At 45.2% G+C, this 23,156-nt stretch overlaps 1 protein-coding gene across 1 annotated transcript in view; it reads left to right on the plus strand.

Annotated features, from left to right (window-relative positions):
- LOC129696734 (coiled-coil domain-containing protein 102A-like) overlaps positions 1-23,156 on the plus strand; it is a 466,367-nt gene that overhangs the window by 60,029 nt on the left and 383,182 nt on the right. Inside the window, exon 4 of the mRNA XM_055634868.1 lies at positions 22,251-22,359. Coding sequence (XP_055490843.1) covers positions 22,251-22,359 — 109 coding nt within the window. The remainder of the gene's footprint in view (positions 1-22,250; positions 22,360-23,156) is intronic.

Genomic DNA, 23,156 nt, shown 5'->3' on the forward strand with positions numbered 1-23,156 from the left:
AAATTCTCCTTGTCTTGAATGCACCTCTCCAACAATATCTAAGGGGATCTAATGGATTTCTCCAAGCATCTTCATGTCTTTTGTGCTCTTAAATGTTTAATTTATTAGTAAGCTGCTGGTGCAGAAAAGCTTTTGTTCAAATGGGGTAAATTGAATTTCTGCATTAAACTATTTAGGAAAGTAACGTCTGATTTGTTTGTTAATAATATTAAATGCTAACAGCTTCACTGTTAATTTTTCTGTCACTTCCATCTCAATAGGTCAGGTATGACAGAGAATATTGTGAGTTTGATTCCCCACAAGAAACGTTGGGCATGCTTTCTGGGCTGATTTCCTTTATAGTCCTGAGCGAGTGGTGCATTGATTAATATTCTTCACTCCTTTCAACAATATGTTAAACTGGTCTTATAAGATCATAAATGATAGGAGTAGAATTAGGCCATTTAGCCCATCGTCTACTCTGCCCTTCAATCATGGCTGATTTATCTCTCCTTCCTAACCCATCTCTCCTGCCTTTTCCCTATAACCTCTAACACCTGTACTGATCAAGAATCTATCTATCTCTGCCTTAAAAATATCCACTAACAGCCTCTGCAGCCATCTGTGGCAAATAATCCCATAGATTCACTGCCCTTTGACTAAAGAAATGTATCCTCATCTCCTTCCTAAAAGAACGTCCTTTAATTCTGAAGCTATGACCTCTAGTCCTAGACTCTCCCATGAGAGGAAACATCCTCTCCACATCCACTCTATCCAAGCTTTTTACTATTTTGTATGTTTCAACGAGGTCCCTCCTCATTCTTCTAAACTCCAGCAAGTACTGGCCCAGTGCCGACAAACGCTCATCATAGGTTAAGCTACTCATCCCAGAAGGGACTCGACATGAAACGTCGCCCATTCCTTTTCTCCAGAGATGCTGCCTGTCCTGCTGAGTTACTCCAGCATTTTGTGTCTATTATTCTTGTAAACCTCCTCTGGACCCTCTCCAGAGCCAGCACACCCTTCCTCAGATATGGTGCCCGAAATTGCTCACAATATCCCAAATGTGGCCTTCTAAGAGCCTCGGCATTACATCCCTGTTTTTGTATACAAGCACTCTTGAAATAAATGTTAGTTTCTCTGTGTTCTCGTTTCTGTCATTCAGATGAGCATTGTAGATGTCATGCCATTATTTAAAGAATACTAGGTAAAAATAAGGTGTGATCCCTGTGTCTTGGCCAACATTAAATATTTGAACAATACTCCTTTAAATATATTAACCACTGAAGTTTTGGGATTTTGCTCTGTACACACTTCTCTAAGGGTGGATGGCACTATTTTGAAAATAGTTTGAAGCAGTTTGAGAAGGATCCACGAGGCAGTAAAAAATATAAGAAATGCACATCTTTGCTTTAAATTTGTATCTGGTGATCCCATATTGCACGCTAATAGTAGGTTCCAACATAGAAACATAGAAAATAGGTGCAGGAGTAGGCCATTCGGCCCTTCGAGCATGCACCGCCATTCAATATGATCATGGCTGATCATCCAACTCAGTATCCTGTACCTGCCTCCTCTCCATACCCCCTGATCCCTTTAGCCGCAAGGGCCACATCTAACTCCCTCTTAAATATAGCCAATGAACTGGCCTCAACTACCTTCTGTGGCAGAGAATTCCAGAGATTCACCACTCTCTGTGTGAAAAAAGTTTTCCTCATCTCGGTCCTAAAAGATTTCCCCCTTATCCTTAAACTGTGACCCCTTGTTATGCAACCTTGGGTTACATCAAGTTACAGTGTTTTTTTTTGTGGACAGTGGTGATGGTCTTCGGAGGATCAAATGTCCTCCTGACATCCCTGGAATCGTACCAGACTGACTTCTGGGATGTCAGGACTGTCTTATGAAGACTATCTAGAATTTTTAGGAGATTGAGAGGGGATCTTATAGAAACTTACAAAATTCTTAAGGGGTTGGACAGGCTAGATGCAGGAAGATTGTTCCCGATGTTAGGGAAGTCCAGGACAAGGGGTCACAGCTTAAGGATAAGGGGGAAATCCTTTAAAAACCGAGATGAGAAGAACTTTTTTCACACAGAGAGTGGTGAATCTCTGGAACTCTCTGCCACAGAGGGTAGTTGAGGCCAGTTCATTGGCTATATTTAAGAGGGAGTTAGATGTGGCCCTTGTGGCTAAGGGGATCAGGGGGTATGGAGAGAAGGCAGGTGTACGGGATACTGAGTTGGATGATCAGCCATGATCATATTGAATGGCGGTGCAGGCTCGAAGGGCCGAATGGCCTACTCCTGCACCTAATTTCTATGTTTCTATGTCTATGTCTATGTATTACAGAACCCTTAAAAGACCACAGATGGTAGAGTAATGCATGAATTAAATTCAATGGAAATAGATCATACTTTTGGATCTTCCTATATACTCTGTCTATAATATACAATGACAAAACAAATGTAATACTTTAATCACTGAATCCTACATGCAGAAGGCTCCCTTGGTTTATGACAGAGTAAGGATTTCTGAATAAGCAACGTACAGAAAAGGTGTATTCATAATGAAATAATTAACAGCAAAACCCCCCATCAATTTGAGAGTCATAGAATCATACAGCATGGAGTCAGGCCCTTTGACCCAAACTGTCCATGCTGATTGAGATGCCTCATCTAAGCTAGTCCATTTGCCCACATTTGGTCCCTATCCCTTTAAACCTTTCCTATCCATGAGCCGTCCAGTTTTGAGATGCTGATTAGTTCCCCTTGAGAGGTTGAATTATTAGCAACTTGCTTGTGATTTTGATTACCTCCATATTTTTCATTAAAATCGTAAAATTTGTACAAATCCTTTAATAGTGGTAATAAATGATTGAAATAAATGACATTGAAATTACATGGACCATCGTTACCTAAGAATACTTAACCTCTGCCCTGAAAACGGCTTGTGCGTTTCGGAATGATTTCATGACTTGCTCTGGAACAACTTATATGTTTTTTCAGGGCATAACTAGGTTGCCCATAATTTCAGCAAAGCCAGACATTAAGTGTAAATGGTCCATGTAAAATCCATCCAAATCCCACTTGGTCATTTAAAGGCAAAACAAAAAATATTGGAGAAATTCAGTGGGTTATGCAGCATCGGTGGAGTGAGTGGACAGATGATGCTTCCTTTTGGACATCTGTGCCTTTGGTCCTCCTTGCATACGAATGTCAAAAAAATAAACATTGTAACATGATGTGACCCAATGTACAGAGGATGTTCACCCAAAAATCCTCTGGTCATTCCCCCATCGATGCTGCCTAACTTGCTGAGTTCCTCCAACATTTTGTGTCTTTGGGTCGCCAAATTATAGGAAAGATGTCAACATATAGAGAGAGTACAGAGGGGATTTACTAGAATGTTGCCTGGGTTTCAGCACCTAAGTTACAGAGAAAGGTTGAACAAGTTAGGTCTTTAATCTTTGGAGCGCAGAAGGTTTAGGGGGGACTTGATAGAGGTCTTTAAAATAATGAGAGGGATAGACAGAGTTGACGTGGATAAGCTTTTTCCATTGAGAGTAGGGAAGATTCAAACAAGAGGACAGGACTTCAGAATTAAGAGACAGAAGTTTAGGGGTAACATGAGGGGGAACTTCTTTACTCAGAGAGTGGTAGCTGTGTGGAATGAGCTTCCAGTGGAAGTGGTGGAGGCAAGTTCGATTTTATCATTTAAAAATAAATTGGATAGGTATATGGACGGGAAAGGAATGGAGGGTTATGGTCTGAGTGCAGGTAGATGGGACTAGGGGAGAATACGTGTTCGGCATGGACTAGAAGGGTCGAGATGGCCTGTTTCCGTGCTGTAATTGTTATATGGTTATTTTGTGTCATGCTCAAGATTTCAGCATCTGCAGTTTCTTGTGCCTCTGTGATCATTTTAAGATATTTGGAGTGGGGGAGAAGAAGTTGCTGCTTAATCCTTGGGTTGGGTTAGGATTGGTGGTTTTAGTGTACTATCAGGCATGTCAGGAGGAATGTAGTTGATTAGTATATTACCTTAATTGTGGTCCAAGCTCATATGCAAAGCATTGTTATCAATGTTCAATTTCATAACATAAATTATAACCAATGAAATATAAGGAATTTATAATTTGCACCATCTATTGTCAGAGTCCAATATATCTCTTGGCAGTCCAGGAAAGCATCTATATTACTAAAACCCTGTTCTTGACCGGTTTCGGCCTCCTGTGCTGCGGTTTCCGAGAGTACGCCGCCACCTACGGCCGTCATTTGTGGCCACCTCGCTCAAAGCCCCCCTCCGCCGCGTGTGTGCCGAGGATTTTTCCCGTCGATGAAAATTGACAGAGATATTAATGTTTTTACAACATTCCCCATTCTCTCTGCTGCCCCTGCTGGAGGGAGGGGGAGCGACTATAAAACCAGGAAGTGGTGTGCCTCAATCAGTCTCTGCAAGTGGTGTGCCTCAATCAGTCTCTGCAAGTGGTGTGCCTCAATCAGAGCTTTGAATGACACTGACAAATGTCTACAGCACTGTGAGTACCCTTAATTTGGTTTGAAAATGAAAATATGGTTAGAGGTAAAAAAGCACTGCCTGCAAATAGTTGTTTGGTTTGGGTTGAAGTAAAAAGGCACTCTCTCTCCCCCCCCCCCCCCCCCCCCCCCCCTCCCCCCCCTCCCCCCCCCCCCCCCTCCCCTCCCCCCCCCTCCCCCCCCTCTCCCCTCTCCCCCCCTCCCCTCCCCCCCTCTCCCCCTCCCCCCCTCCTCCCCCCTCCCCCCCCCCCCCCCCTCCTCCTCCCCCCCCCCCCTCCCTCTCTCCTCTCCCCCTCTCCTCCCCCCCTCCCTCCACCCCCCCCACTCCCCCTCTGCTCCCCCCCCCCCCCCCTCCCTCCCCCCCCTCCCCCCCCCTCTCTCCCCCCCTCTCTCCCCCCCCCCCCTCCCTCCCCCCTCTCAGCGGACCAGCAGGTTCAGGAACAGCTTCTTCCCTGCGGCTGCCAGTCAAACCTCCCCCCCCCCCCAGGATGGTATAGGCAGATTCCAGAACATGAAAAATGCTCCATCCAAAACTATTTCACTGTGCCATTTTCTTTTGCATATTACAAAAAGAGGAAAAATGAATCGTGTTGTAGAAGCATTGATGCAGAAACCTACTTCCAAGCATATAATAGCAAGAAGTAGCTCCTCAGTTTTCATCTGTCATTAAACATATGATAGGATGACATGTAGAATGAAGTTGGCAGCAGGTTTATAAGCCAATGTTTGACTATGAAAAAGACCTACACAAGAAATATGAAAGTATTCGTGCATAAAGGCATAAAAACATGCACATATTGCTTGAAAAAACATTTACAGAAAGGACATTTGAATGTACTAAACATATCAAAATGTTGCAGTGAGTTAGGTGATGTATTCTGTGGAAATTGACGAGATTGTATTGAGTTGGTTTTGAGTGATAATGTTGGCCAAAGGAGAGAGCCGCAGATGCAAGCGAACACAGTCAAATACATTACTTGTTAGCTGAGATCCACAATGAATTTGCTGAAGAATGCACAACACATAGAGATAGCTATCCCAGATATGTGTAAATCAATACTTTATGATGCAATGCCTGGCTTGTAACCAAGGAATAGATAGTATTAGTGATCATATACACTTATCAAGTAGCCGCAAGAAATATTGTGATCTGGGGACCTGCTTCAGACATTTTATCAATAAGACCAGCAAGTAAGAACTGGGGAGATTCGAAGCAATGCTGAAGACAGATTGGATCTCAAACCCTGTTAGAGACAGGATATAATGGAGCCTACTGGGAGACACTCTGGTAGTTCAGAATCCATTGACACTATCTTCTTAGGTTACACAGAAAAGCTGGAGAAACTCAGCGGGTGCAGCAGCATCTATGGAGCGAAGGAAATAGGCAACGTTTCGGGCCGAAACCCTTCTTCAGACTGATCGGGGGTGGGGGTGGGTCGGGACAAGAAAGGGAAAAGGAGGAGTAGCCAGAAGGCTGGAGGGTGGGAGGAGATAGTAGGGGAGCTGAGGAAGGGGAGGAGACAGCAAGGACTAACAGAATTGGGAGAATTCGATGTTCATGCCCCGGGGGTGTAGACTCCCCAAACGGAATATGAGGTGCTGTTCCTCCAATTTCCGGTGCTGCTCGCTGTGGCCATGGAGGAGACCCAGGACAGAGAGGTCGGAGGCGGAGTGGGAGGGGGAGTTGAAGTGCTGAGCCACCGGGAGGTCAGCTTGGTTATTGCGGACCGAGCGGAGGTGTTCGGCGAAACGATCGCCCAACCTCCGCTTGGTCTCACCGATATAGATCTGCTGGCATCTAGAGCAGCGGACGCAATAGATGAGGTTGGACTCCATCCCCTACTCCCAATTCCTCCGTCTACGCCGCATCTGCTCCACGGATGAGGCGTTCCACACCAGGACATCTGAAATGTCCTCACTATTCAGGGAACGGGGGTTCCCCTCCTCCACCATAAATGAGGCTCGCACCAGGGTCTCTTCCATACCCCGCAACACTGCTCTCTCTCCCCATCCCCGCACTCGCAACAAGGGCCGAGTCCCCCTAGTCCTCACCTTTCACCCCACCAGCCGTCACATACAAAAAATAATCCTCCGTCAGTTTCGCCACCTCCAACGTGACCCCACTACTCGCCACATCTTCCCATCTCCCCCCATAGCTGCCTTCCGCAAAGACCGCTCCCTCCATAACTCCCTTGTCAATTCTTCCCTTCCCTCTCGGTCCACCCCCTCCCCGGGCACTTTCCCTTGCGGCCGCAGGAGATGCAACACTTGTCCCTTTGCCTCCCCCCTCGACTCCGTTCAAGGACCCAAGCAGTCGTTCCAGGTGCGACAGAGGTTTACCTGCATCTCTTCCAACCTCATCTATTGCGTCCGCTGCTCTAGATGCCAGCAGATCTATATCGGTGAGACCAAGCGGAGGTTGGGCGATCGTTTCGCCGAACACCTCCGCTCGGTCCGCAATAACCAAGCTGACCTCCCGGTGGCTCAGCACTTCAACTCCCCCCCTCCCACTCCGCCTCCGACCTCTCTGTCCTGGGTCTCCTCCATGGCCACAGCGAGCAGCACCGGAAATTGGAGGAACAGCACCTCATATTCCGTTTGGGGAGTCTACACCCCCGGGGCATGAACATCGAATTCTCCCAATTCTGTTAGTCCTTGCTGTCTCCTCCCCTTCCTCAGCTCCCCTACTATCTCCTCCCACCCTCCAGCCTTCTGGCTACTCCTCCTTTTCCCTTTCTTGTCCCGACCCACCCCCACCCCCGATCAGTCTGAAGAAGGGTTTCGGCCCGAAACGTTGCCTATTTCCTTCGCTCCATAGATGCTGCTGCACCCGCTGAGTTTCTCCAGCTTTTCTGTGTAACCTTCGATTCTCCAGCATCTGCAGTTCCCTCTTAGACACTATCTTCTTGACTGGAGATAAGGGATGGTGGGAATCTACAGAAACCTAACTCTAACCTAACTTTTTTTATAGGCATTGTCCAAAGTACTTTTACTTGGATTCTGTACTTTCATTAAAGATGTGGCTGGTGTTAAAATTAATGTATTGCTTTTCAAATGTTCTTATTCGCCTTTCTGCTGATGATCCACAACTTTGAGAGCTTCACCCACAGGCTTTTTGAGCTAGATGCTATTAAACTGAATTTGTTCAGAAATTATTGTTTATGTAGGAAGATTGTTCCCGATGTTAGGGAAGTCCAGGACAAGGGGTCACAGCTTAAGGATGGGGGAAATCCTTTAAAACCGAGATGAGAAGAACTTTTTTCACACAGAGAGTGGTGACTCTCTGCCACAGAGAGTAGTTGAGGCCAGTTCATTGGCTATATTTAAGAGGGAGTTAGATGTGGCCCTTGTGGCTAAGGGGATCAGAGGGTATGGAGAGAAGGCAGGTACGGGATACTGAGTTGGATGATCAGCCATGATCATATTGAATGGCGGTGCAGGCTCGAAGGGCCGAATGGCCTACTCCTGCACCTAATTTCTATGTTTCTATGTGTTATTATTGAATATATTTTATGTTTGCCTTCTTCTTCTTGCGCATGGTGTGCACAGCCTAAAGTTGTAGGACAACTTGTTCTATTTGATCTTATTTGTTTGTGCATTTGTCGAAACAGGGCGGACCAGGTGAAGGTTGCAATCTCCCGCCCCTATTTGCCTTCTGTTGTGGCATCAACAACTGGTTATCTTTATTTGAGAAATGGCATGAAAAATGAACTTTCAACCCGTGAAATGTGATTTTGAATGACTAGCTGTTTGCCTGCACAAAACCCTGGACTGACAATTCAGGGATTTGAGTTCATCACTATGACGGCTGTGGAATTTAAATTTATGCTTTATAATCCAGGCTTTATTCCTGAAACAGATTTTTTTAAACTACCGGTGATAGTACCAGATTATCATACTAATCCTTGCTCACTAATGTCCTTTGGCAAGGAAACCAGCCATGTCTGTCTGGCCTGACCTGCATGAGACTCCAGATAGGCAGAACGTGATACTCTTAAGTATCCTCTGGAGTGGCCTAGTATTCAGCTGTGTTCAAGAGGGAAGGAGAATAAAAGCAGTTCGACTGTCGGCACCGAGCCAGGTACCAACTGGACAGAGTGAAGTAATTCCCAGCCAGTTGGGGGAACTCAGTGGGTTACGTAGCCAGTTACAAGTTCTCCTTACAAGAATCAGGATGGTGGTGTTTAAATCTGGAGAGCTTTCCCACAAATTTGTCAAGCAGCTGCTGACATGGCAAAACTGACAGATTTAATATTTTGCACAGCCTGTTATTCTCTTCCATCATAGCTCCTGGGTAAACCTGTCCCACTGGCAGGACTTGCCTGTTGTAGGAAAAGGTACAGTGGCACAGAGGCACGAGGAACATCTGTGAGCCCTCAATGTTGACTCCAGACCTCATGATGTTTCATGGTAGCAGATCATGGTAGCAAGGAAGACTTTGGTCCTGACTTTGAATCTTCAGGGTAGGATAGAGATGAAGATGGAGATAAAGGTGCCCCGGTCTCTCTATAGGTGTGTACACTTTCAGAGGAACCCTGAAGTGGAACTCTAAATTGGAGACCTTTGAACTATCTTTAAGACTGGCACAATAAAGTTGCTGCCGTATAGCGCCAGAGATATGGGTTCAATCCTGACTATAGGTGCAGTTTGTATGGAGTTTGTAAGTTCCCCACGTGACCTGCATGGGTTTTCTCCAGGTGTTCCGGTTTCTTCCCACAATCCAAAGACTTACAGGTTTGTAGGCTAATTGGCTTGGCAAAATTGTAAGTTGTCCCTAGTATGTCAAGTCAAGTCAATTTTATTTCTATAGCACATTCAAAAACAACTCTCGTTGACCAAAGTGCGTCACATTAGTGCAGGTACCAACGTGCAACAAACAGTGGTACATAGATCAACAATACATACATAAATACATACATACAGCACTCCCTCAGAGGACCTCAAGAAAGGCTTGAGAGTAGAAATAAGTTTTAAGACTTAAAAGAGTTAATGGAGGGGGCAGATAGGAAGAGGGATGCTGTTCCATAGTCTAGGTGCTGCAACCGCAAAAGCTCGGTTGCCCCTGAGCTTATGCCTAGACCGCTGGATGGTCAGTAACCCTAAGTCGGCCAATCTGAGGGACCTGGATGTGGTATGGTGGGAAAGCAGATTTTCAATGTAGGTGGGAGGGAGCCCGTTAAGGGCTTTGTAAACAAAAAGGAGCTTGAAATTGATTTGGAACCGCACAGGGAGCCAGTGGAGAGTGGCCAGGATCGGGGTGATGTGGTCCCTTTTTCGGGTGCCCATCAGGAGTCTTGCCGAGGTGTTTTGGACCAATTGCAGGCGGGGCAGGGATGATTGGCTGATGCCAGTGTAAAGGGAGTTGCAGTAACCAAGGTAGGAGGAGATAAATGAGTGGATGATCTTTTCGAGGTCGTCAAATTGGAGGAAAGCTTTTATTTTAGCTATCGTCCGAAGCTGGAAGAAGCTAGCTTTTACCATGGCATTGACTTGTTTGTCAAATTTCAACGAGGAGTCAAATATCACGCCAAGGGTTTTGACGTGAGGTTTGAGTAATGGGGTGCAAGGTGACTTGGATAGGCTTGGTGAGTGGGCAAATGCATGGCAGATGCAGTATAATGTGGATAAATGTGAGGTTATCCACTTTGGTGGCAAAAACAGGAAAGTATATTATTATCTGAATGGTGGCCGATTAGGAAAAGGGGAGATGTAACGAGACCTGGGTGTCATGGTACACCAGTCATTGAAAGTAGGCATGCAGGTGCAGCAGGCAGTGAAGAAAGCAAATGGTATGTTAGCATTCATAGCAAAAGGATTTGAGTACAGGAGCAGGGAGGTTCTACTGCAGTTGTACAGGGTCTTGGTGAGACAACACCTGGAGTATTGCGTAAAGTTTTGGTCTCCTAATCTGAGGAAGGACATTTTTGCCATAGAGGGAGTACAGAGAAGGTTCACCAGACTGACTCCTGGGATGTCAGGACTTTCATATGAAGAAAGACTGGATAGACTCGGCTTCGACAAGGTCCCACATAAGAGATTAGTATACAAACTTAAAGCACAAGGCATTGGGGGTTCAGTATTGATGTGGATAGAGAACTGGCTGGCAAACAGGAAGCAAAGAGTAGGAGTAAACGGGTCCTTTTCACAATGGCAGGCAGTGACTAGTGGGGTACCGCAAGGCTCAGTGCTGGGACCGCAGCTATTTACAATATATATTAATGATCTGGATGAGGGAATTGAAGGCAATATCTCCAAGTTTGCGGATGACACTAAGCTGGGGGGCAGTGTTAGCTGTGAGGAAGATGCTAGGAGACTGCAAGGTGACTTGGATAGGCTGGGTGAGTGGGCAAATGTTTGGCAGATGCAGTATAATGTGGATAAATGTGAGGTTATCCATTTTGGTGGTAAAAACGGGAAAGCAGACTATTATCTAAATGGTGGCCGATTGGGAAAGGGGGAGATGCAGCGAGACCTGGGTGTCATGGTACACCAGTCATTGAAGGTAGGCATGCAGGTGCAGCAGGCAGTAAAGAAAGCGAATGGTATGTTAGCTTTCATTGCAAAAGGATTTGAGTATAGGAGCAGGGAGGTTCTACTGCAGTTGTACAGGGTCTTGGTGAAACCACACCTGGAGTATTGCGTACAGTTTTGGTATCCAAATCTGAGGAATTACATTATTGCCATAGAGGAAGTGCAGAGACGGTTCACCAGACTGATTCCTGGGATGTCAGGACTGTCTTATGAAGAAAGACTGGATAGACTTGGTTTATACTCTCAAGAATTTAGGAGATTGAGAGGGGATCTTATAGAAATTTACAAAATCCTTTAAAACCGAGATGAGAAGAACCTTTTTCACACAGAGAGTGGTGAATCTCTGGAACTCTCTGCCACAGAGGGTAGTTGAGGCCAGTTCATTGGCTATATTTAAGAGGGAGTTAGATGTGGCCCCTGTGGCTAAGGGGATCAGGAGGTATGGAGAGAAGGCAGGTACGGGATACTGAGTTGGATGATCAGCCATGATCATATTGAATGGCGGTGCAGACTTGAAGGGCCGAATGGCCTACTCCTGCACCTAATTTCTATGTTTCTATGTTTCTATGTACTCGCTAGAATTTAGGAGATTGAGAGGGGATCTTATAGAAACTTACAAAATTCTTAAGGGGTTGGGCAGGCTAGATGCAGGAAGATTGTTCCCGATGTTGGGGAAGTCCAGAACAAGGGGTCACAGTTTAAGGAAAAAGGGGAAATCTTTTAGGACCGAGATGAGGAAAAATTTTTTTACACAGAGAGTGGTGAATCTCTGGAATTCTCTGCCACAGAATATAGTTGAGGCTAGTTCATTGGCTAAATTTAAGAGGGAGTTAGATGTGGTCCTTGTGGCTAAAGGGATCAGGGGGTATGGAGAGAAGGCAGGTACAGGATACTGAGTTGGATGATCAGCCATGATCATAGTGAATGGTGGTGCAGGCTCGAAAGGCCGAATGGTCTCTACTCCTGCACCTATTTTCTATGTCTATGGTGGTGATTGTGCGAGATTTCAACTTTCCACACATAGACTGGGAAACACATTCTGTAAATGGGCTGGTTGGTTTGGAGTTTGTAATATGTGTGCAGGATAGTTTTTTGCTGCAATACATAGAGGTACCTACTAGAGGAGGGGCAGTGATGGACCTCCTGTTAGGAAATGAGACGGGACAGGTGGCGGAGGTATGCGTTGGGGAGCACTTCGGGTCCAGTGATCACAATACCATTAGTTTCAATATAATTATGGAGAAGGTCAGAACTGGACCTAGGGTTGAGATTTTTGATTGGAGAAAGGCTAACTTTGATGAGATGCGAGATGATTTAAAAGGAGTGAACTGGGACATTTTGTTTTATGGGAAAGATATAGAAGAGAAATGGAGGACATTTAAAGGGGAAATTTTAAGAGTACAGAATCTTTATGTTCCTGTTCGATTGAAAGGAAACAGTAAAAATTGGAAAGAGCCCTGGTTTTCAAGGGAAATTGGACATCTTGTTTGGAAAAAGAGGGAGATCTACAATAATTATAGGCAGCATGAAGTAAATGAGGTGCTTGAGGAGTATAAGGAATGTAAAAAGAATCTTAAGAAAGAAATTAGAAAAGCTGAAAGAAGATATGAGGTTGCTTTGGCAAGTAAGGTGAAAGTAAATCCAAAGGGTTTCTACAGCTATATTAATAGCAAAAGGATAACGAGGGATAAAATTGGTCCATTGGAGAGACAGAGTGGACAGCTATCTGCAGAGCCAAAAGAGATGGGGGAGATTTTGAACAATTTCTTTTCTTCGGTATTCACCAAGGAGAAGGATATTGAATTATGTGAGGTAAGGGAAACGAGTAGAGTAGCTATGGATACTATGAGTTTCAAAGTAAAAGAAGTACTGACACTTTTGAAAAATATAAAAGTGGATAAGTCTCCAGGTCCTGACAGGATATTCCCTAGGACATTGAGGGAAGTTAGTGTAGAAATAGCCAGGGCTATGACAGAAATATTTCAAATGTCATTAGAACGGGAATAGTCCCCGAGGATTGGCGTACTGCGCATGTTGTTCCATTGTTTAAAAAGGGTTCTAAGAGTAAAACCTAGCAATTATAGACCTGTTAGTTTGACTTCAGTGGTGGGCAAATTAATGGAAAATATACAGAGATAATATATATAAGCATCTAGATAAACAGGGTCTGATTAGGAACAGTCAACATGGATTTGTGCCTGGAAGGTCATGTTTGACTAATCTTCTTGAATTTTTTGAAAAGGTTACTGGGGAAATTGACGAGGGTAAAGCAGTGGATGTTTTCTATATGGACTTTAGTAGTCGGGTTGGAGGCAGGTGACTAGTGGGGTGCCTCAGGGATCTGTGTTGGGTCCTTTGTTGTTTGTCATGTACATCAATGATCTGGATGAAGGGGTGGTAAATTGGATTAGTAAGTATGCAGATGATACCAAGATAGGGGGTGTTGTGGATAATGAAGAGGATTTCCAAAGTCTACAGTGATTTAGGCCATTTGGAAAAATGGGCTGAAAGATGGCTGATGGAGTTTAATGCTGATAAATGTGAGGTGCTACACCTTGGCAGGCCAAATCAAAATAGGACGTACATGGTAAATGGTAGGGAATTGAAGAATACAGTTGAACAGAGGGATCTGGGAATAACCGTGCATAGTTCCTTGAAGGTGGAATCTCATATAGATAAGGTGGTAAAGAAAGCTTTTGGTATGCTAGCCTTTATAAATCAGAGCATTTAGTATAGAAGCTGGGATGTAATGTTAAAATTGTACAAGGCATTGGTGAGACCAAATCTGGAGTATGGTGTACAATTTTGGTCGCCCAATTATAGGAAGGATGTCAACAAAATAGAGAGAGTACAGAGGAGATTTACTAGAATGTTGCCTGGGTTTCAGAGTTATAGAGATAGGTTGAATAAGTTAGGTCTTTATTCTCTGGAGCGCAGCAGGTTAAGGGAGGACTTGATAGAGGTCTTTAAAATGATGAGAGGGATAGACAGAGTTGATGTGGACAAGCTTTTCCCTTTGAGAATAGGGAAGATTCAAACAAGAGGACATGACTTCAGAATTAAGGGACAGTTTAGGGGTAATATGAGGGGGAACTTCTTTACTCAGAGAGTGGTAGCGGTGTGGAATGAGCTTCCAGTGGAAGTGGTGTCGGCAGGTTCATTGGTATCATTAAAAAATAACTTGGATAGGCATATGGATGTGAAGGGAATGGAGGGTTATGGTATGAGTCCAGGCAGGTGGGACTAAGGGAAATAAGTTGTTCGGCACGGACTTGTAGGGCCGAGATGGCCTGTTTCCGTGCTGTAATTGTTATATGGTTATATGGTTATATGGTTTCTATGTTTCTATGAGGGACATAGATAAGGCAGATTGTCACAGTCCTTTCCCCAAGGGAGAAGAATCTAAAACTGGAGGGCAGAGTTTTAAGATGAGAGGGGAAATATTTAAAGAGGAACTGAGGGGGCATGTTTTTCATCTTCGGAGGAGTGGGAATATTGAATGAGCTGCCAGAGGATGTGCAAGAAGCAGGTATAATAACAGCATTTAAAAGACAGTTGGACAGGTGTATAGATAGGGCCAAACACAGGCCAATGGGACTGGCTCAGGGAGGCAGTTTTGTTGGCATGGATGAATTTGGTTGAAGGTTCTATATTCATGCTCTTTAACTCTGACTACATTCATGTGAGGTGAAAAAGACTCAGAACAGGTCTGGCAGATCAATATTGGGCATCCACAAGGCACCGTGAAACATCAGCAGCAGAAACGTACACAACTAAAAAAAATCTAACCTCAGGGTCCAGCATGTTACTCACTCTGTCAAGACAGTCAGGCCAGGGGATCAATCCCAGTTTCATTGGAAGCAGCACCAGGAATAACTGTGGAAGGAGGTGGTGAAACTGCAACAACAAAGACAGCATGTAGTAGGCAGGGCTCCGTGCTCCCACTTTCAATGGGATCGGGTTAAAACTCCACAGCATACGCTTGTGGGACTAGACAATATTCAAGTTGGAGTGCTGCAGACCCTGTGCTCCAGAACAAGCCGTGCCCCAAGCCAAGCTGTTGTTCTACTGCAGTTGAAACACTGGCATGTGCCTGACAAGGTGGAAGTTTGCCCGGATTTGTCCTGTGTCATGAAAAGCAGAAAAAGTCCAGCTGATTACGGTCCAATTAGCTTGTTTCAAATCATTAGCAAATTGCAAGGAGATATAATTGGGTGTGCTCTCAAAAAACTTGCTCTGCAATCACTGATGCTTGCTTTGGTTTTCCTCAACATCATTCTGCTCCAGACGTCATAACCTTGAATGCAAACATGGTCCAAAGGGCTGAACTCCAGAAGTGAGGTGGCATCAAATGCGGCATCGAGGAGCACTGATGTTACTGAGCCATTGGGCATCAAGGAGAAAGCACTCCATTTGTTGGATTCATACATGACACAAATTAAAATAACTTTGGCTGTTGAAAATTAATCATTCTAACCTCCTTCTGGAGTCCTGGGCCCAAACATCTTCAGCTGCTTCACCTATGACCTTTCATTTATCACAAGGTCGGATGTAGCAATGTTTGCTAATGATTTGCAAATCTTCAGATTGGTTCGCACGATTATTGGTGCCCCACTCCCTTTCCTGCTGGAGATATACAAGAAGAGGAGCATCAGCAGAGCCATCTCCATCATCAAGGACCCCTACCACCCATCATATCACATCTTTTCAATTCTGCCATCTGGGAAGAGGTACAGGAGCATCAGCTGCAAAACCAGCAGGATGCTCCTCAGCTTCTTCCCATAGGCAATAAGACTGATTAACGGACTTTGTCCCCTCCCAAAATATCGCTCATCCACACATCCAACCCCGCCCATACTTTGACAGTTAGGCACCTGCCAAAGTAAAGCCATTGTGAAGCCACTGTCAATCAGAATGACTGTTTTTATTATATTGTTAATTTTTAGGCCTACTTTCTTTTTAAAAATGGTAATTTTAATTTGTTTTTAAAGCTCTGTGTATTATCCTTTTTGTTTTTATTTTTACACTGAATGGAAACCGATTGGACAACGTTTTTTCGTTTCCTCTGTGTATGCGAGTACTCAGTGAAATGACATTAAAGAAATACTGAAAATACTAAAAAAAGCTCCACAACAATGAAAGTAATTCATTGCCTACATGCAGCAAGAGTGAGGCAACATTCAGGCCTGGGCTGAATAACATTCATGCAGCAAATTGGTCAGGCAATGAGGAGGAGAACTTCAATCCTTGGTATTCCACAGCATAACCAGTACCCAGTTCTCCACCAGCAATAATCTGGGGCAATGATCTGCCACATAAACACTACGAGCGTAGCATAGTGGAGCAGCACAAAGTGATGCAAGCTCACAGCTTCAGAGACACAGGTTTCATGTCGACCTTGCGGGCTGCATTGGGAATTTGTGCACCCTTTCTCTCACTGGTGTGTCGTCTTTAGGTACCATTTTCCACCCACACCGCAAATATGTGTTGGTGGGTTAATTGGTTAGTAACAACCGCTTCAAAGAAGATTAGTGGCAAAAAATGTATGGGACATTGACATACATTTGAGAGACAATAGGTTGCAGGGGTACGGGAAATTAAAGGGCCTGTCCCACGAGCATGCGACTCCATGCGGCAAGCGCGACCTTACGTGGTCGCTTGAACCGTACGGCCTCGCGGGGCCGGTCCCACTTTGATCGCCGGAGCCTTATGGAGTTGGTCCCGATATCGCGCGGGGGCTCCGAAAAACTGACCTTGTTCAAAAATTCCGCGCGGCAACGGCCTGCCGGCCCGCAGGCACCTCAACGCCGTACGCACTGCCTCGGCGGGCGTGTGCAGCGTCTTGACGCCGTACGCAGTGTCTTGACGCCGTACGTCACGCGCGAACTTCCCACGGACTTCGCTCGAACTTCACGTCACTCACTTGACCTCCGCGCGTCCACAGCTTCCGGTTTGGTCACGCTCGCCGCATGCAGGCGCATGCTGGTGGAACCGGCCCTGTACGGGGATCACTTGACCTCCGCGCGGCCTCCGCTTCCGGTTTGGTCGCGCTTGCCGCATGCAGTCGCATGCTCGTGGGACAGGCCCTTTAGGGATAGATTGCACTGCTTTTCTGGAAGCTGGTGTGGGCCAGAAGGATTGAATGGCATCTTTTTGTGTCATAATAAACATGAAAGAAGGAGCAGGTGCCCAAATAACCTGCAACCCAAAGCCTTCTGTCATCTATATGGCACAGAATACGTGCGGGAAGGAACTGCAGACGCTGGTTTACATTGAAGATAGACTCAAAATGCTGGAGTAACTCAGCGGGACAGGCAACATCTCGGGGGAGAAGGAATGGGTGATGTTTCGGGTCGAGACCCTTCTTTACACGGGTCCACTTGCTTGAATGCGTGTAATTCCACCAACACTCAAGGTATAGAATACCATTAAAGCCAAAGTAGCGGTCTTGATTTGCACCTGGTGCATCCACGGCAAACATTTGTTTCCCCCAAAGCAGGCACAAGTAACTACACTGAGTACTATTCACATGCTGTAGTTCTTCATCAAGGCCACTGTGCAGCACCATCCTGCCTTGGAAATATATCGCTGGACCTTCATTGTTGCTGAGTCTAGATTTTGGATCCTTATTTCAACAGCAGTGCTGGTTTACCTTTACCAGAAGAAATGTGGCAGTAGAAGGAGGCGTCTCACCCCAAAGGTAAATATGGATGGGCAATAAATGCTGGCGTCGTTAGGGAGACCTAGATCCTTTGGCTCTTCGCCATCTTAGGAAAGACCCAAACTTTCTCAATTAAAACCTTTTGCTTTTGTGACAACATCAGAAGTAGAGATGTTTGTTGCCGATGGCACAATTCCACTCTCAACTACTTAGGAAGTGAAGTCAGCCAACTTTCCTGCAACAAGCAGTCTGAAGAAGGGTTTCGGCCCGAAACGTCGCCTATTTCCTTTGCTCCATAGATGCTGCTGCACCCGCTGAGTTTCTCCAGCATTTTTGTGTACCTTCCTGCAACAAGGTCTAGACAATGTTCGGAATTGAGTTAAAAACTTTCGCTCCTTGTGTTCAATCAGAATTGTTTGTCAGTACACATTGATGCTGGTACTGTGCCACTTCTGGTGATAAGCATTGAATTCTTGCAATTGGGGAACATTCAGTTCCTTTGCCACTCTCAGATCTTCTTCCAAATGGTGTTCAATGTTGAAGAATGTGGACATCAGGGAGGATGCTGGATGATAATCAGGAAGGGCCAATGTTTGGCCTGATACCACCACTGTAAGATTTCCTTTGGAGTCATTGAGGGCTGCCAGCTCCACTCTTTCAAACTACTGTTGGTGGACCAGGCCAAACCCCTGAATTGCAATGGAAGAGGAGAGTGCATTTGCCTTGGCTGCAAGATATGATTCTGTAAATATCACTATGTACTTGACTAGCATGTGGGAGAGATTTCCAAATTCTGACTTTTCTGTTCTGTTCCTTGGGTCAATGTTGGCGGATCTGATTGATTTTATCCTGAACTGTATTTAGGTATAGCTGCTTTGATCGGCTCATTTCTTCTGCACCTGTTCCACATAGTCCTCAATACTCAGCGAATTAAAAAATATACTTCCAGTTAACCCTCGTTTTAATAGCCTCTTAATAATGGATTGTGGTTATTGTGGACCGACCTACCGATGGCTACCCGTGCCCCTGCCCCTGCCGCTTGCAGCGCCGGCTACCCGTGCCACCCCTGGCTTATGCCGCATCACCTGCTGCCGACAGCACTGGCCGCATGCACCACACCAGCTTGCGCTTCCTCCCTTTGCCACTTACAGTAGTGGCCACATGCACCACCTCCCCCACCACTAACAGCGCCGGCTGCCCTCACCAACCCCGGCTCGTGCCTCTTCCAGGCCTAACCTTCTACTGCCACAACTGGCCCACAGCTTCCTCAGCCATTTCCAAGGAGCCTTCCACCGACCCTTATGCCCCTGTCCCACTTAGGAAACCTGAACGGACACCTCTGGAGACTTTGGGCCCCACCCAAGGTTTCCGTGCGGTTCCCGGAGGTTCCCGGAGGTTTTTGTGTCTCCCTAATGGCCGAAAGTGGTTCCATTTCTTCTTTGTTCCGGCGATTATTTAAAAAAATTCAAAACCGGCCGCGACTAAAAACAGGTTTTGCCATTTTAAAAATCGGTAATTTTTTAGTCAAAGCCGGTTGCGATGCTGGTTGAAGGTGGTTGCCGGAGGTTGCAGGTGCATTACATGCATTCCGGCCGTCCGTGGCCTGTGACCATTGATTCCGCCGATCCTCGCCTCTCTCCCGGCCACGGGCAGGCTGGGGCCATCAACTCACCTGGAATCCAGGCCCCTTCCTGGACCAAGAGTCTGAAGAACGGTCTCAACCCGAATCGTAACCTACCCATGTTCGTAACCTACTCCGTGAGGGAGTGCAGCCTAGGTTTACAAGGTTAATTCCCGGGATGGCGGGACTGTCAAATGCTGAGAGAAATGGAGCAGCTGGGCTTGTACACTCTGGAGTTTAGAAGGATGAGAGGGGATCTCATTGAAACATATAAGATTGTTAAGGGCTTGGACACGCTAGAGGCAGGCAACATGTTCCCGATGTTGGGGGAGTCCAGAACCAGGGGCCACAGTTTAAGAATAAGGAGTAAGCCATTTAGAATGGAGACGAGGAAACTTTTTCTCACGAGAGTGGCGAGTCTGTGGAATTCTCTGCCTCAGAGGGCGGTGGAGGCTGGCTCTCTGGATGCTTTCAAGAGAGAGCTAGATAGGGCTCTTAAAAATAGTGTAGTCAGGGGATATGGGGAGAAGGCAGGAACGGGTTACTGATTGCGGATGATCATCCATGATCACATTGAATGGCGGTGCTGGCTCGAAGGGCCAAATGGCCTACTCCTGCACCTATTGTCTATTGTCTCTTGTCTCCAAAGATGCTGCCTGACTTGCTGAGTTACTCCAGTACTTTGTGTCCTTTTGTGTATTAACCAACAACTGCAGTTGTTTATTTCCACCATTTATACAATGATAATACCTTACTCAATCATGGCGGACAATGGGCAAAAACGTACATTATCCCCCAACTGCTTTGGAGCCCCCCCCCCCCCCCAAAGCCCCCCCTGTAGTCTGTTTATAGAAAGGGTATATTATATGTCCTTTGAAATGTCACCATCTAGCCTGAATAACCCTGTATCATAGAGAATTCCCAATATTCTCTACCCTCCTCAAGAAAATATCCGTACACTGATTTAAAAGGTCATCCTCTAATCTTGTAACAATGTCTAAGATAGACACTAAATACAGGAGTAAATCAGCAGGACAGGCAGCATCTCTGGAGTGAAGGAATGGGTGACGTTTCGGATTGAGACCTTTCTTTAGACTGAAAATCAAGGGAAAAGGAAATGAGAGATATCTATATCTCCTTGATCCAGACTCTCCTGTTTGTGAAAACATCTATCCTTCAGATCTTGTATGTTTCCAGAAAATCTGTTTGTGATAGGAAGTCCTTCCATCCCTATCAAAGGATTGTCCGAATAGAATTAGCCTCTTGAAACTCTGATGGATTGTCCCAATGCTAGGCTATTCTGTCATATATAAGGGGACCAAACTATACACGACTCCAGGTGTGATCTCACCAACACTGTACAACTCTACCAATGCTTTTTTTAGTATTAGGTTTATTATTGTCATGCTGAGGTACAGTGAAACGCTTTGTTTTGCACACATTCCAATCACATCCGATAATACTGTACATAAATACAATCAAGCCGAACTTAGTACAATAGTTAGAGCAAAGAGAAAGATACAGTGCAGAACATTGTTCTCAGCATTATAACGTAACGATTCCAGAGGTAAAGTGTAATATGCCCGCAATGAGGTAGAGGAGAATTGGCCTGTACCCTCATAGAATGACCATTCTGAAGCCTGATAATCTAAAGAGAAAAAGCTATTCCCGAGTCTGGTGGTCCATGTTCTCCTAGCTTCTGATTCTTCTGCCCGATGGGAGCAGGGAGAAGAAAGAATTGCTTAACTCTAGGGAGCCTTGCTGTCTCCTCCCCTTCCTTAACCCTCTAGCTGTCTCCTCCCACCCTCCTATCCGTCCGCCCTCGGGCTCCTCCTCCTCCCCTTTTCCTTCCTTCTCCCCCCCCCACCCCCCATCAGTCTGAAGAAGGGTTTCGGCCCGAAACGTCGCCTGTTTCCTTCGCTCCATAGATGCTGCTGCACCCGCTGAGTTTCTCCAGCAATTTTATGTACCTTCGATCTTCCAGCATCTGCAGTTCCCTCTTGAACACAAGGGAATGATGCCATTGGCTTTACTATTATTTAAGGTATCTGTATACACAGTTGTTGTGTTTCATGTACAAGAACACCTAGATCCCTTTGTACTTCACTCATTTTCAACCTTTTCTGTGTTCTCATAATTGGATTGACTGTGGAAATATCACTTTGTGTAGAAGATTGTATACCTCAAAGGGAGGCTTTTGTTCATTGTATCTGTGCTGTCTCTTTGAAAGAATTGTCCAATCAGTCTCTCAGGCAGCTCCTGTTTCAGATTATTTAATTAACTGTGAACTGCTTTGGAGCATACTGCAAATGTCAAAGGCACATTTTTTATTCAGCCCTTTTGAATGGATTGCTCCAAGCGTGTAATTATTCGATACCTTGACAGATACTGATTTTTCAGAGAACATTTCAAAATGTCAAAATAACAACACAAAACAATGCTGGAAAATCTCAGCAGGTCAAGCGGCATCTGTGGAAGCAAAAGGTGTAAACAGTGAAGTGCTGGAGGAATTCAGCAGGTCAGACAGTATCTGTGGAGGGAATGGATATGCGATGTTTCGGGTCAGAAGCCTTCTTCAGAAGAGGGGGTTGTGACTTAAAATGTTGCCTGTCCATTTCCTGCATAGATGCTGCCTGACCTGCTGAGTTCCTCCTGCACTTTGTGTTTTGCTCAAGATTCCAGCATCTGCAGTTCCTTGTATTTCAAGATGTAAATTGTTGTAGGGTACCGATGCTGAGTTCACTGCCTGCTTCCAGCATTATTTGTTTTTGTCCCTTTAGACCACATAAGAAATTGCCATACACAAACTGCTATATGTGCATTTATTTAAATATTGGAATGCTTATGTGTTCATGGCACACAATTATTGTTTGTTGCACTTCCCTTACTGAACTAAAATTCTTTCTCTATATTTTTTTACACAGGGATAAAGCAACTCTTAGAAGGCAGATTGAAAAACTGGAAGCAGATTTATCGCAGTGGAAGATCAAATACGAAGACCTGAGCAAGTCGAAGCAAGAAATCCTTAAACAGGTATGAGACCACCTGAGCACTGGGAATGCTGACTTACACCTCTTGCTGGATGTTGCGTATCTTATTACTTTTCTTTTTTGGAACTTCCTGGGAATCTGGAAAGTCACTCTTCAATAAATTGTGGGGCAAATATAGATAAAAGGCTACTTATCTCATGGCTGATAATTGGGAATAAATGTATTTTATGTTTTATTTTTGTTGTGTCATCACACCAAATTAATTAAGTTGTAGAACTAAGCCAAGTTTTATGCCTTATTAAACGTTAGTGTATAACATTTTTTTATTAGCCTTTTATTGCATCATATGCTGCACCTTGTACTTTTCATATTGGAAAGAACTACAGATGCTGGTTCAAATCGAAGGTTGACATAAAACACTGGAGTAACCAAACGGGACAGGCAGCATCTCTGGGGAAAAGGAATGGGTGACGTTTCGGGTTGAGACCCTTCTTCCGAGCCTTCTTCAGACTTCTTTCGGGTCTGAAGAAGGGTCTCGACCCAAAACGTCACCCATTCCTTCTCTCCAGAGATGCTGCCTGTCCTGCTGAGTTACTCCAGCATTTTGTGTTTACCTTGTACTTTTCTCTCTTCTAATTGAAACTGTGTGGAGTTACATTAACACTGATTTCTAGGCCAGCATACATGGTACGTGCAATACCTGATGATGCATTTTTCATCAAGTACCATATTACTGTGAAGAAGGGTTTCGGCCCGAAACGTTACCTATTTCCCTCGCTCCATAGATGCTGCTGCACCCGCTGAGTTTCTCCAGCATTTTTGTGTACCCACATTAAGCAA

The sequence above is a fragment of the Leucoraja erinacea genome, chromosome 4 (genome assembly GCF_028641065.1).
Source record: "Leucoraja erinacea ecotype New England chromosome 4, Leri_hhj_1, whole genome shotgun sequence".
NCBI classification, from domain to species: domain Eukaryota; kingdom Metazoa; phylum Chordata; class Chondrichthyes; order Rajiformes; family Rajidae; genus Leucoraja; species Leucoraja erinaceus.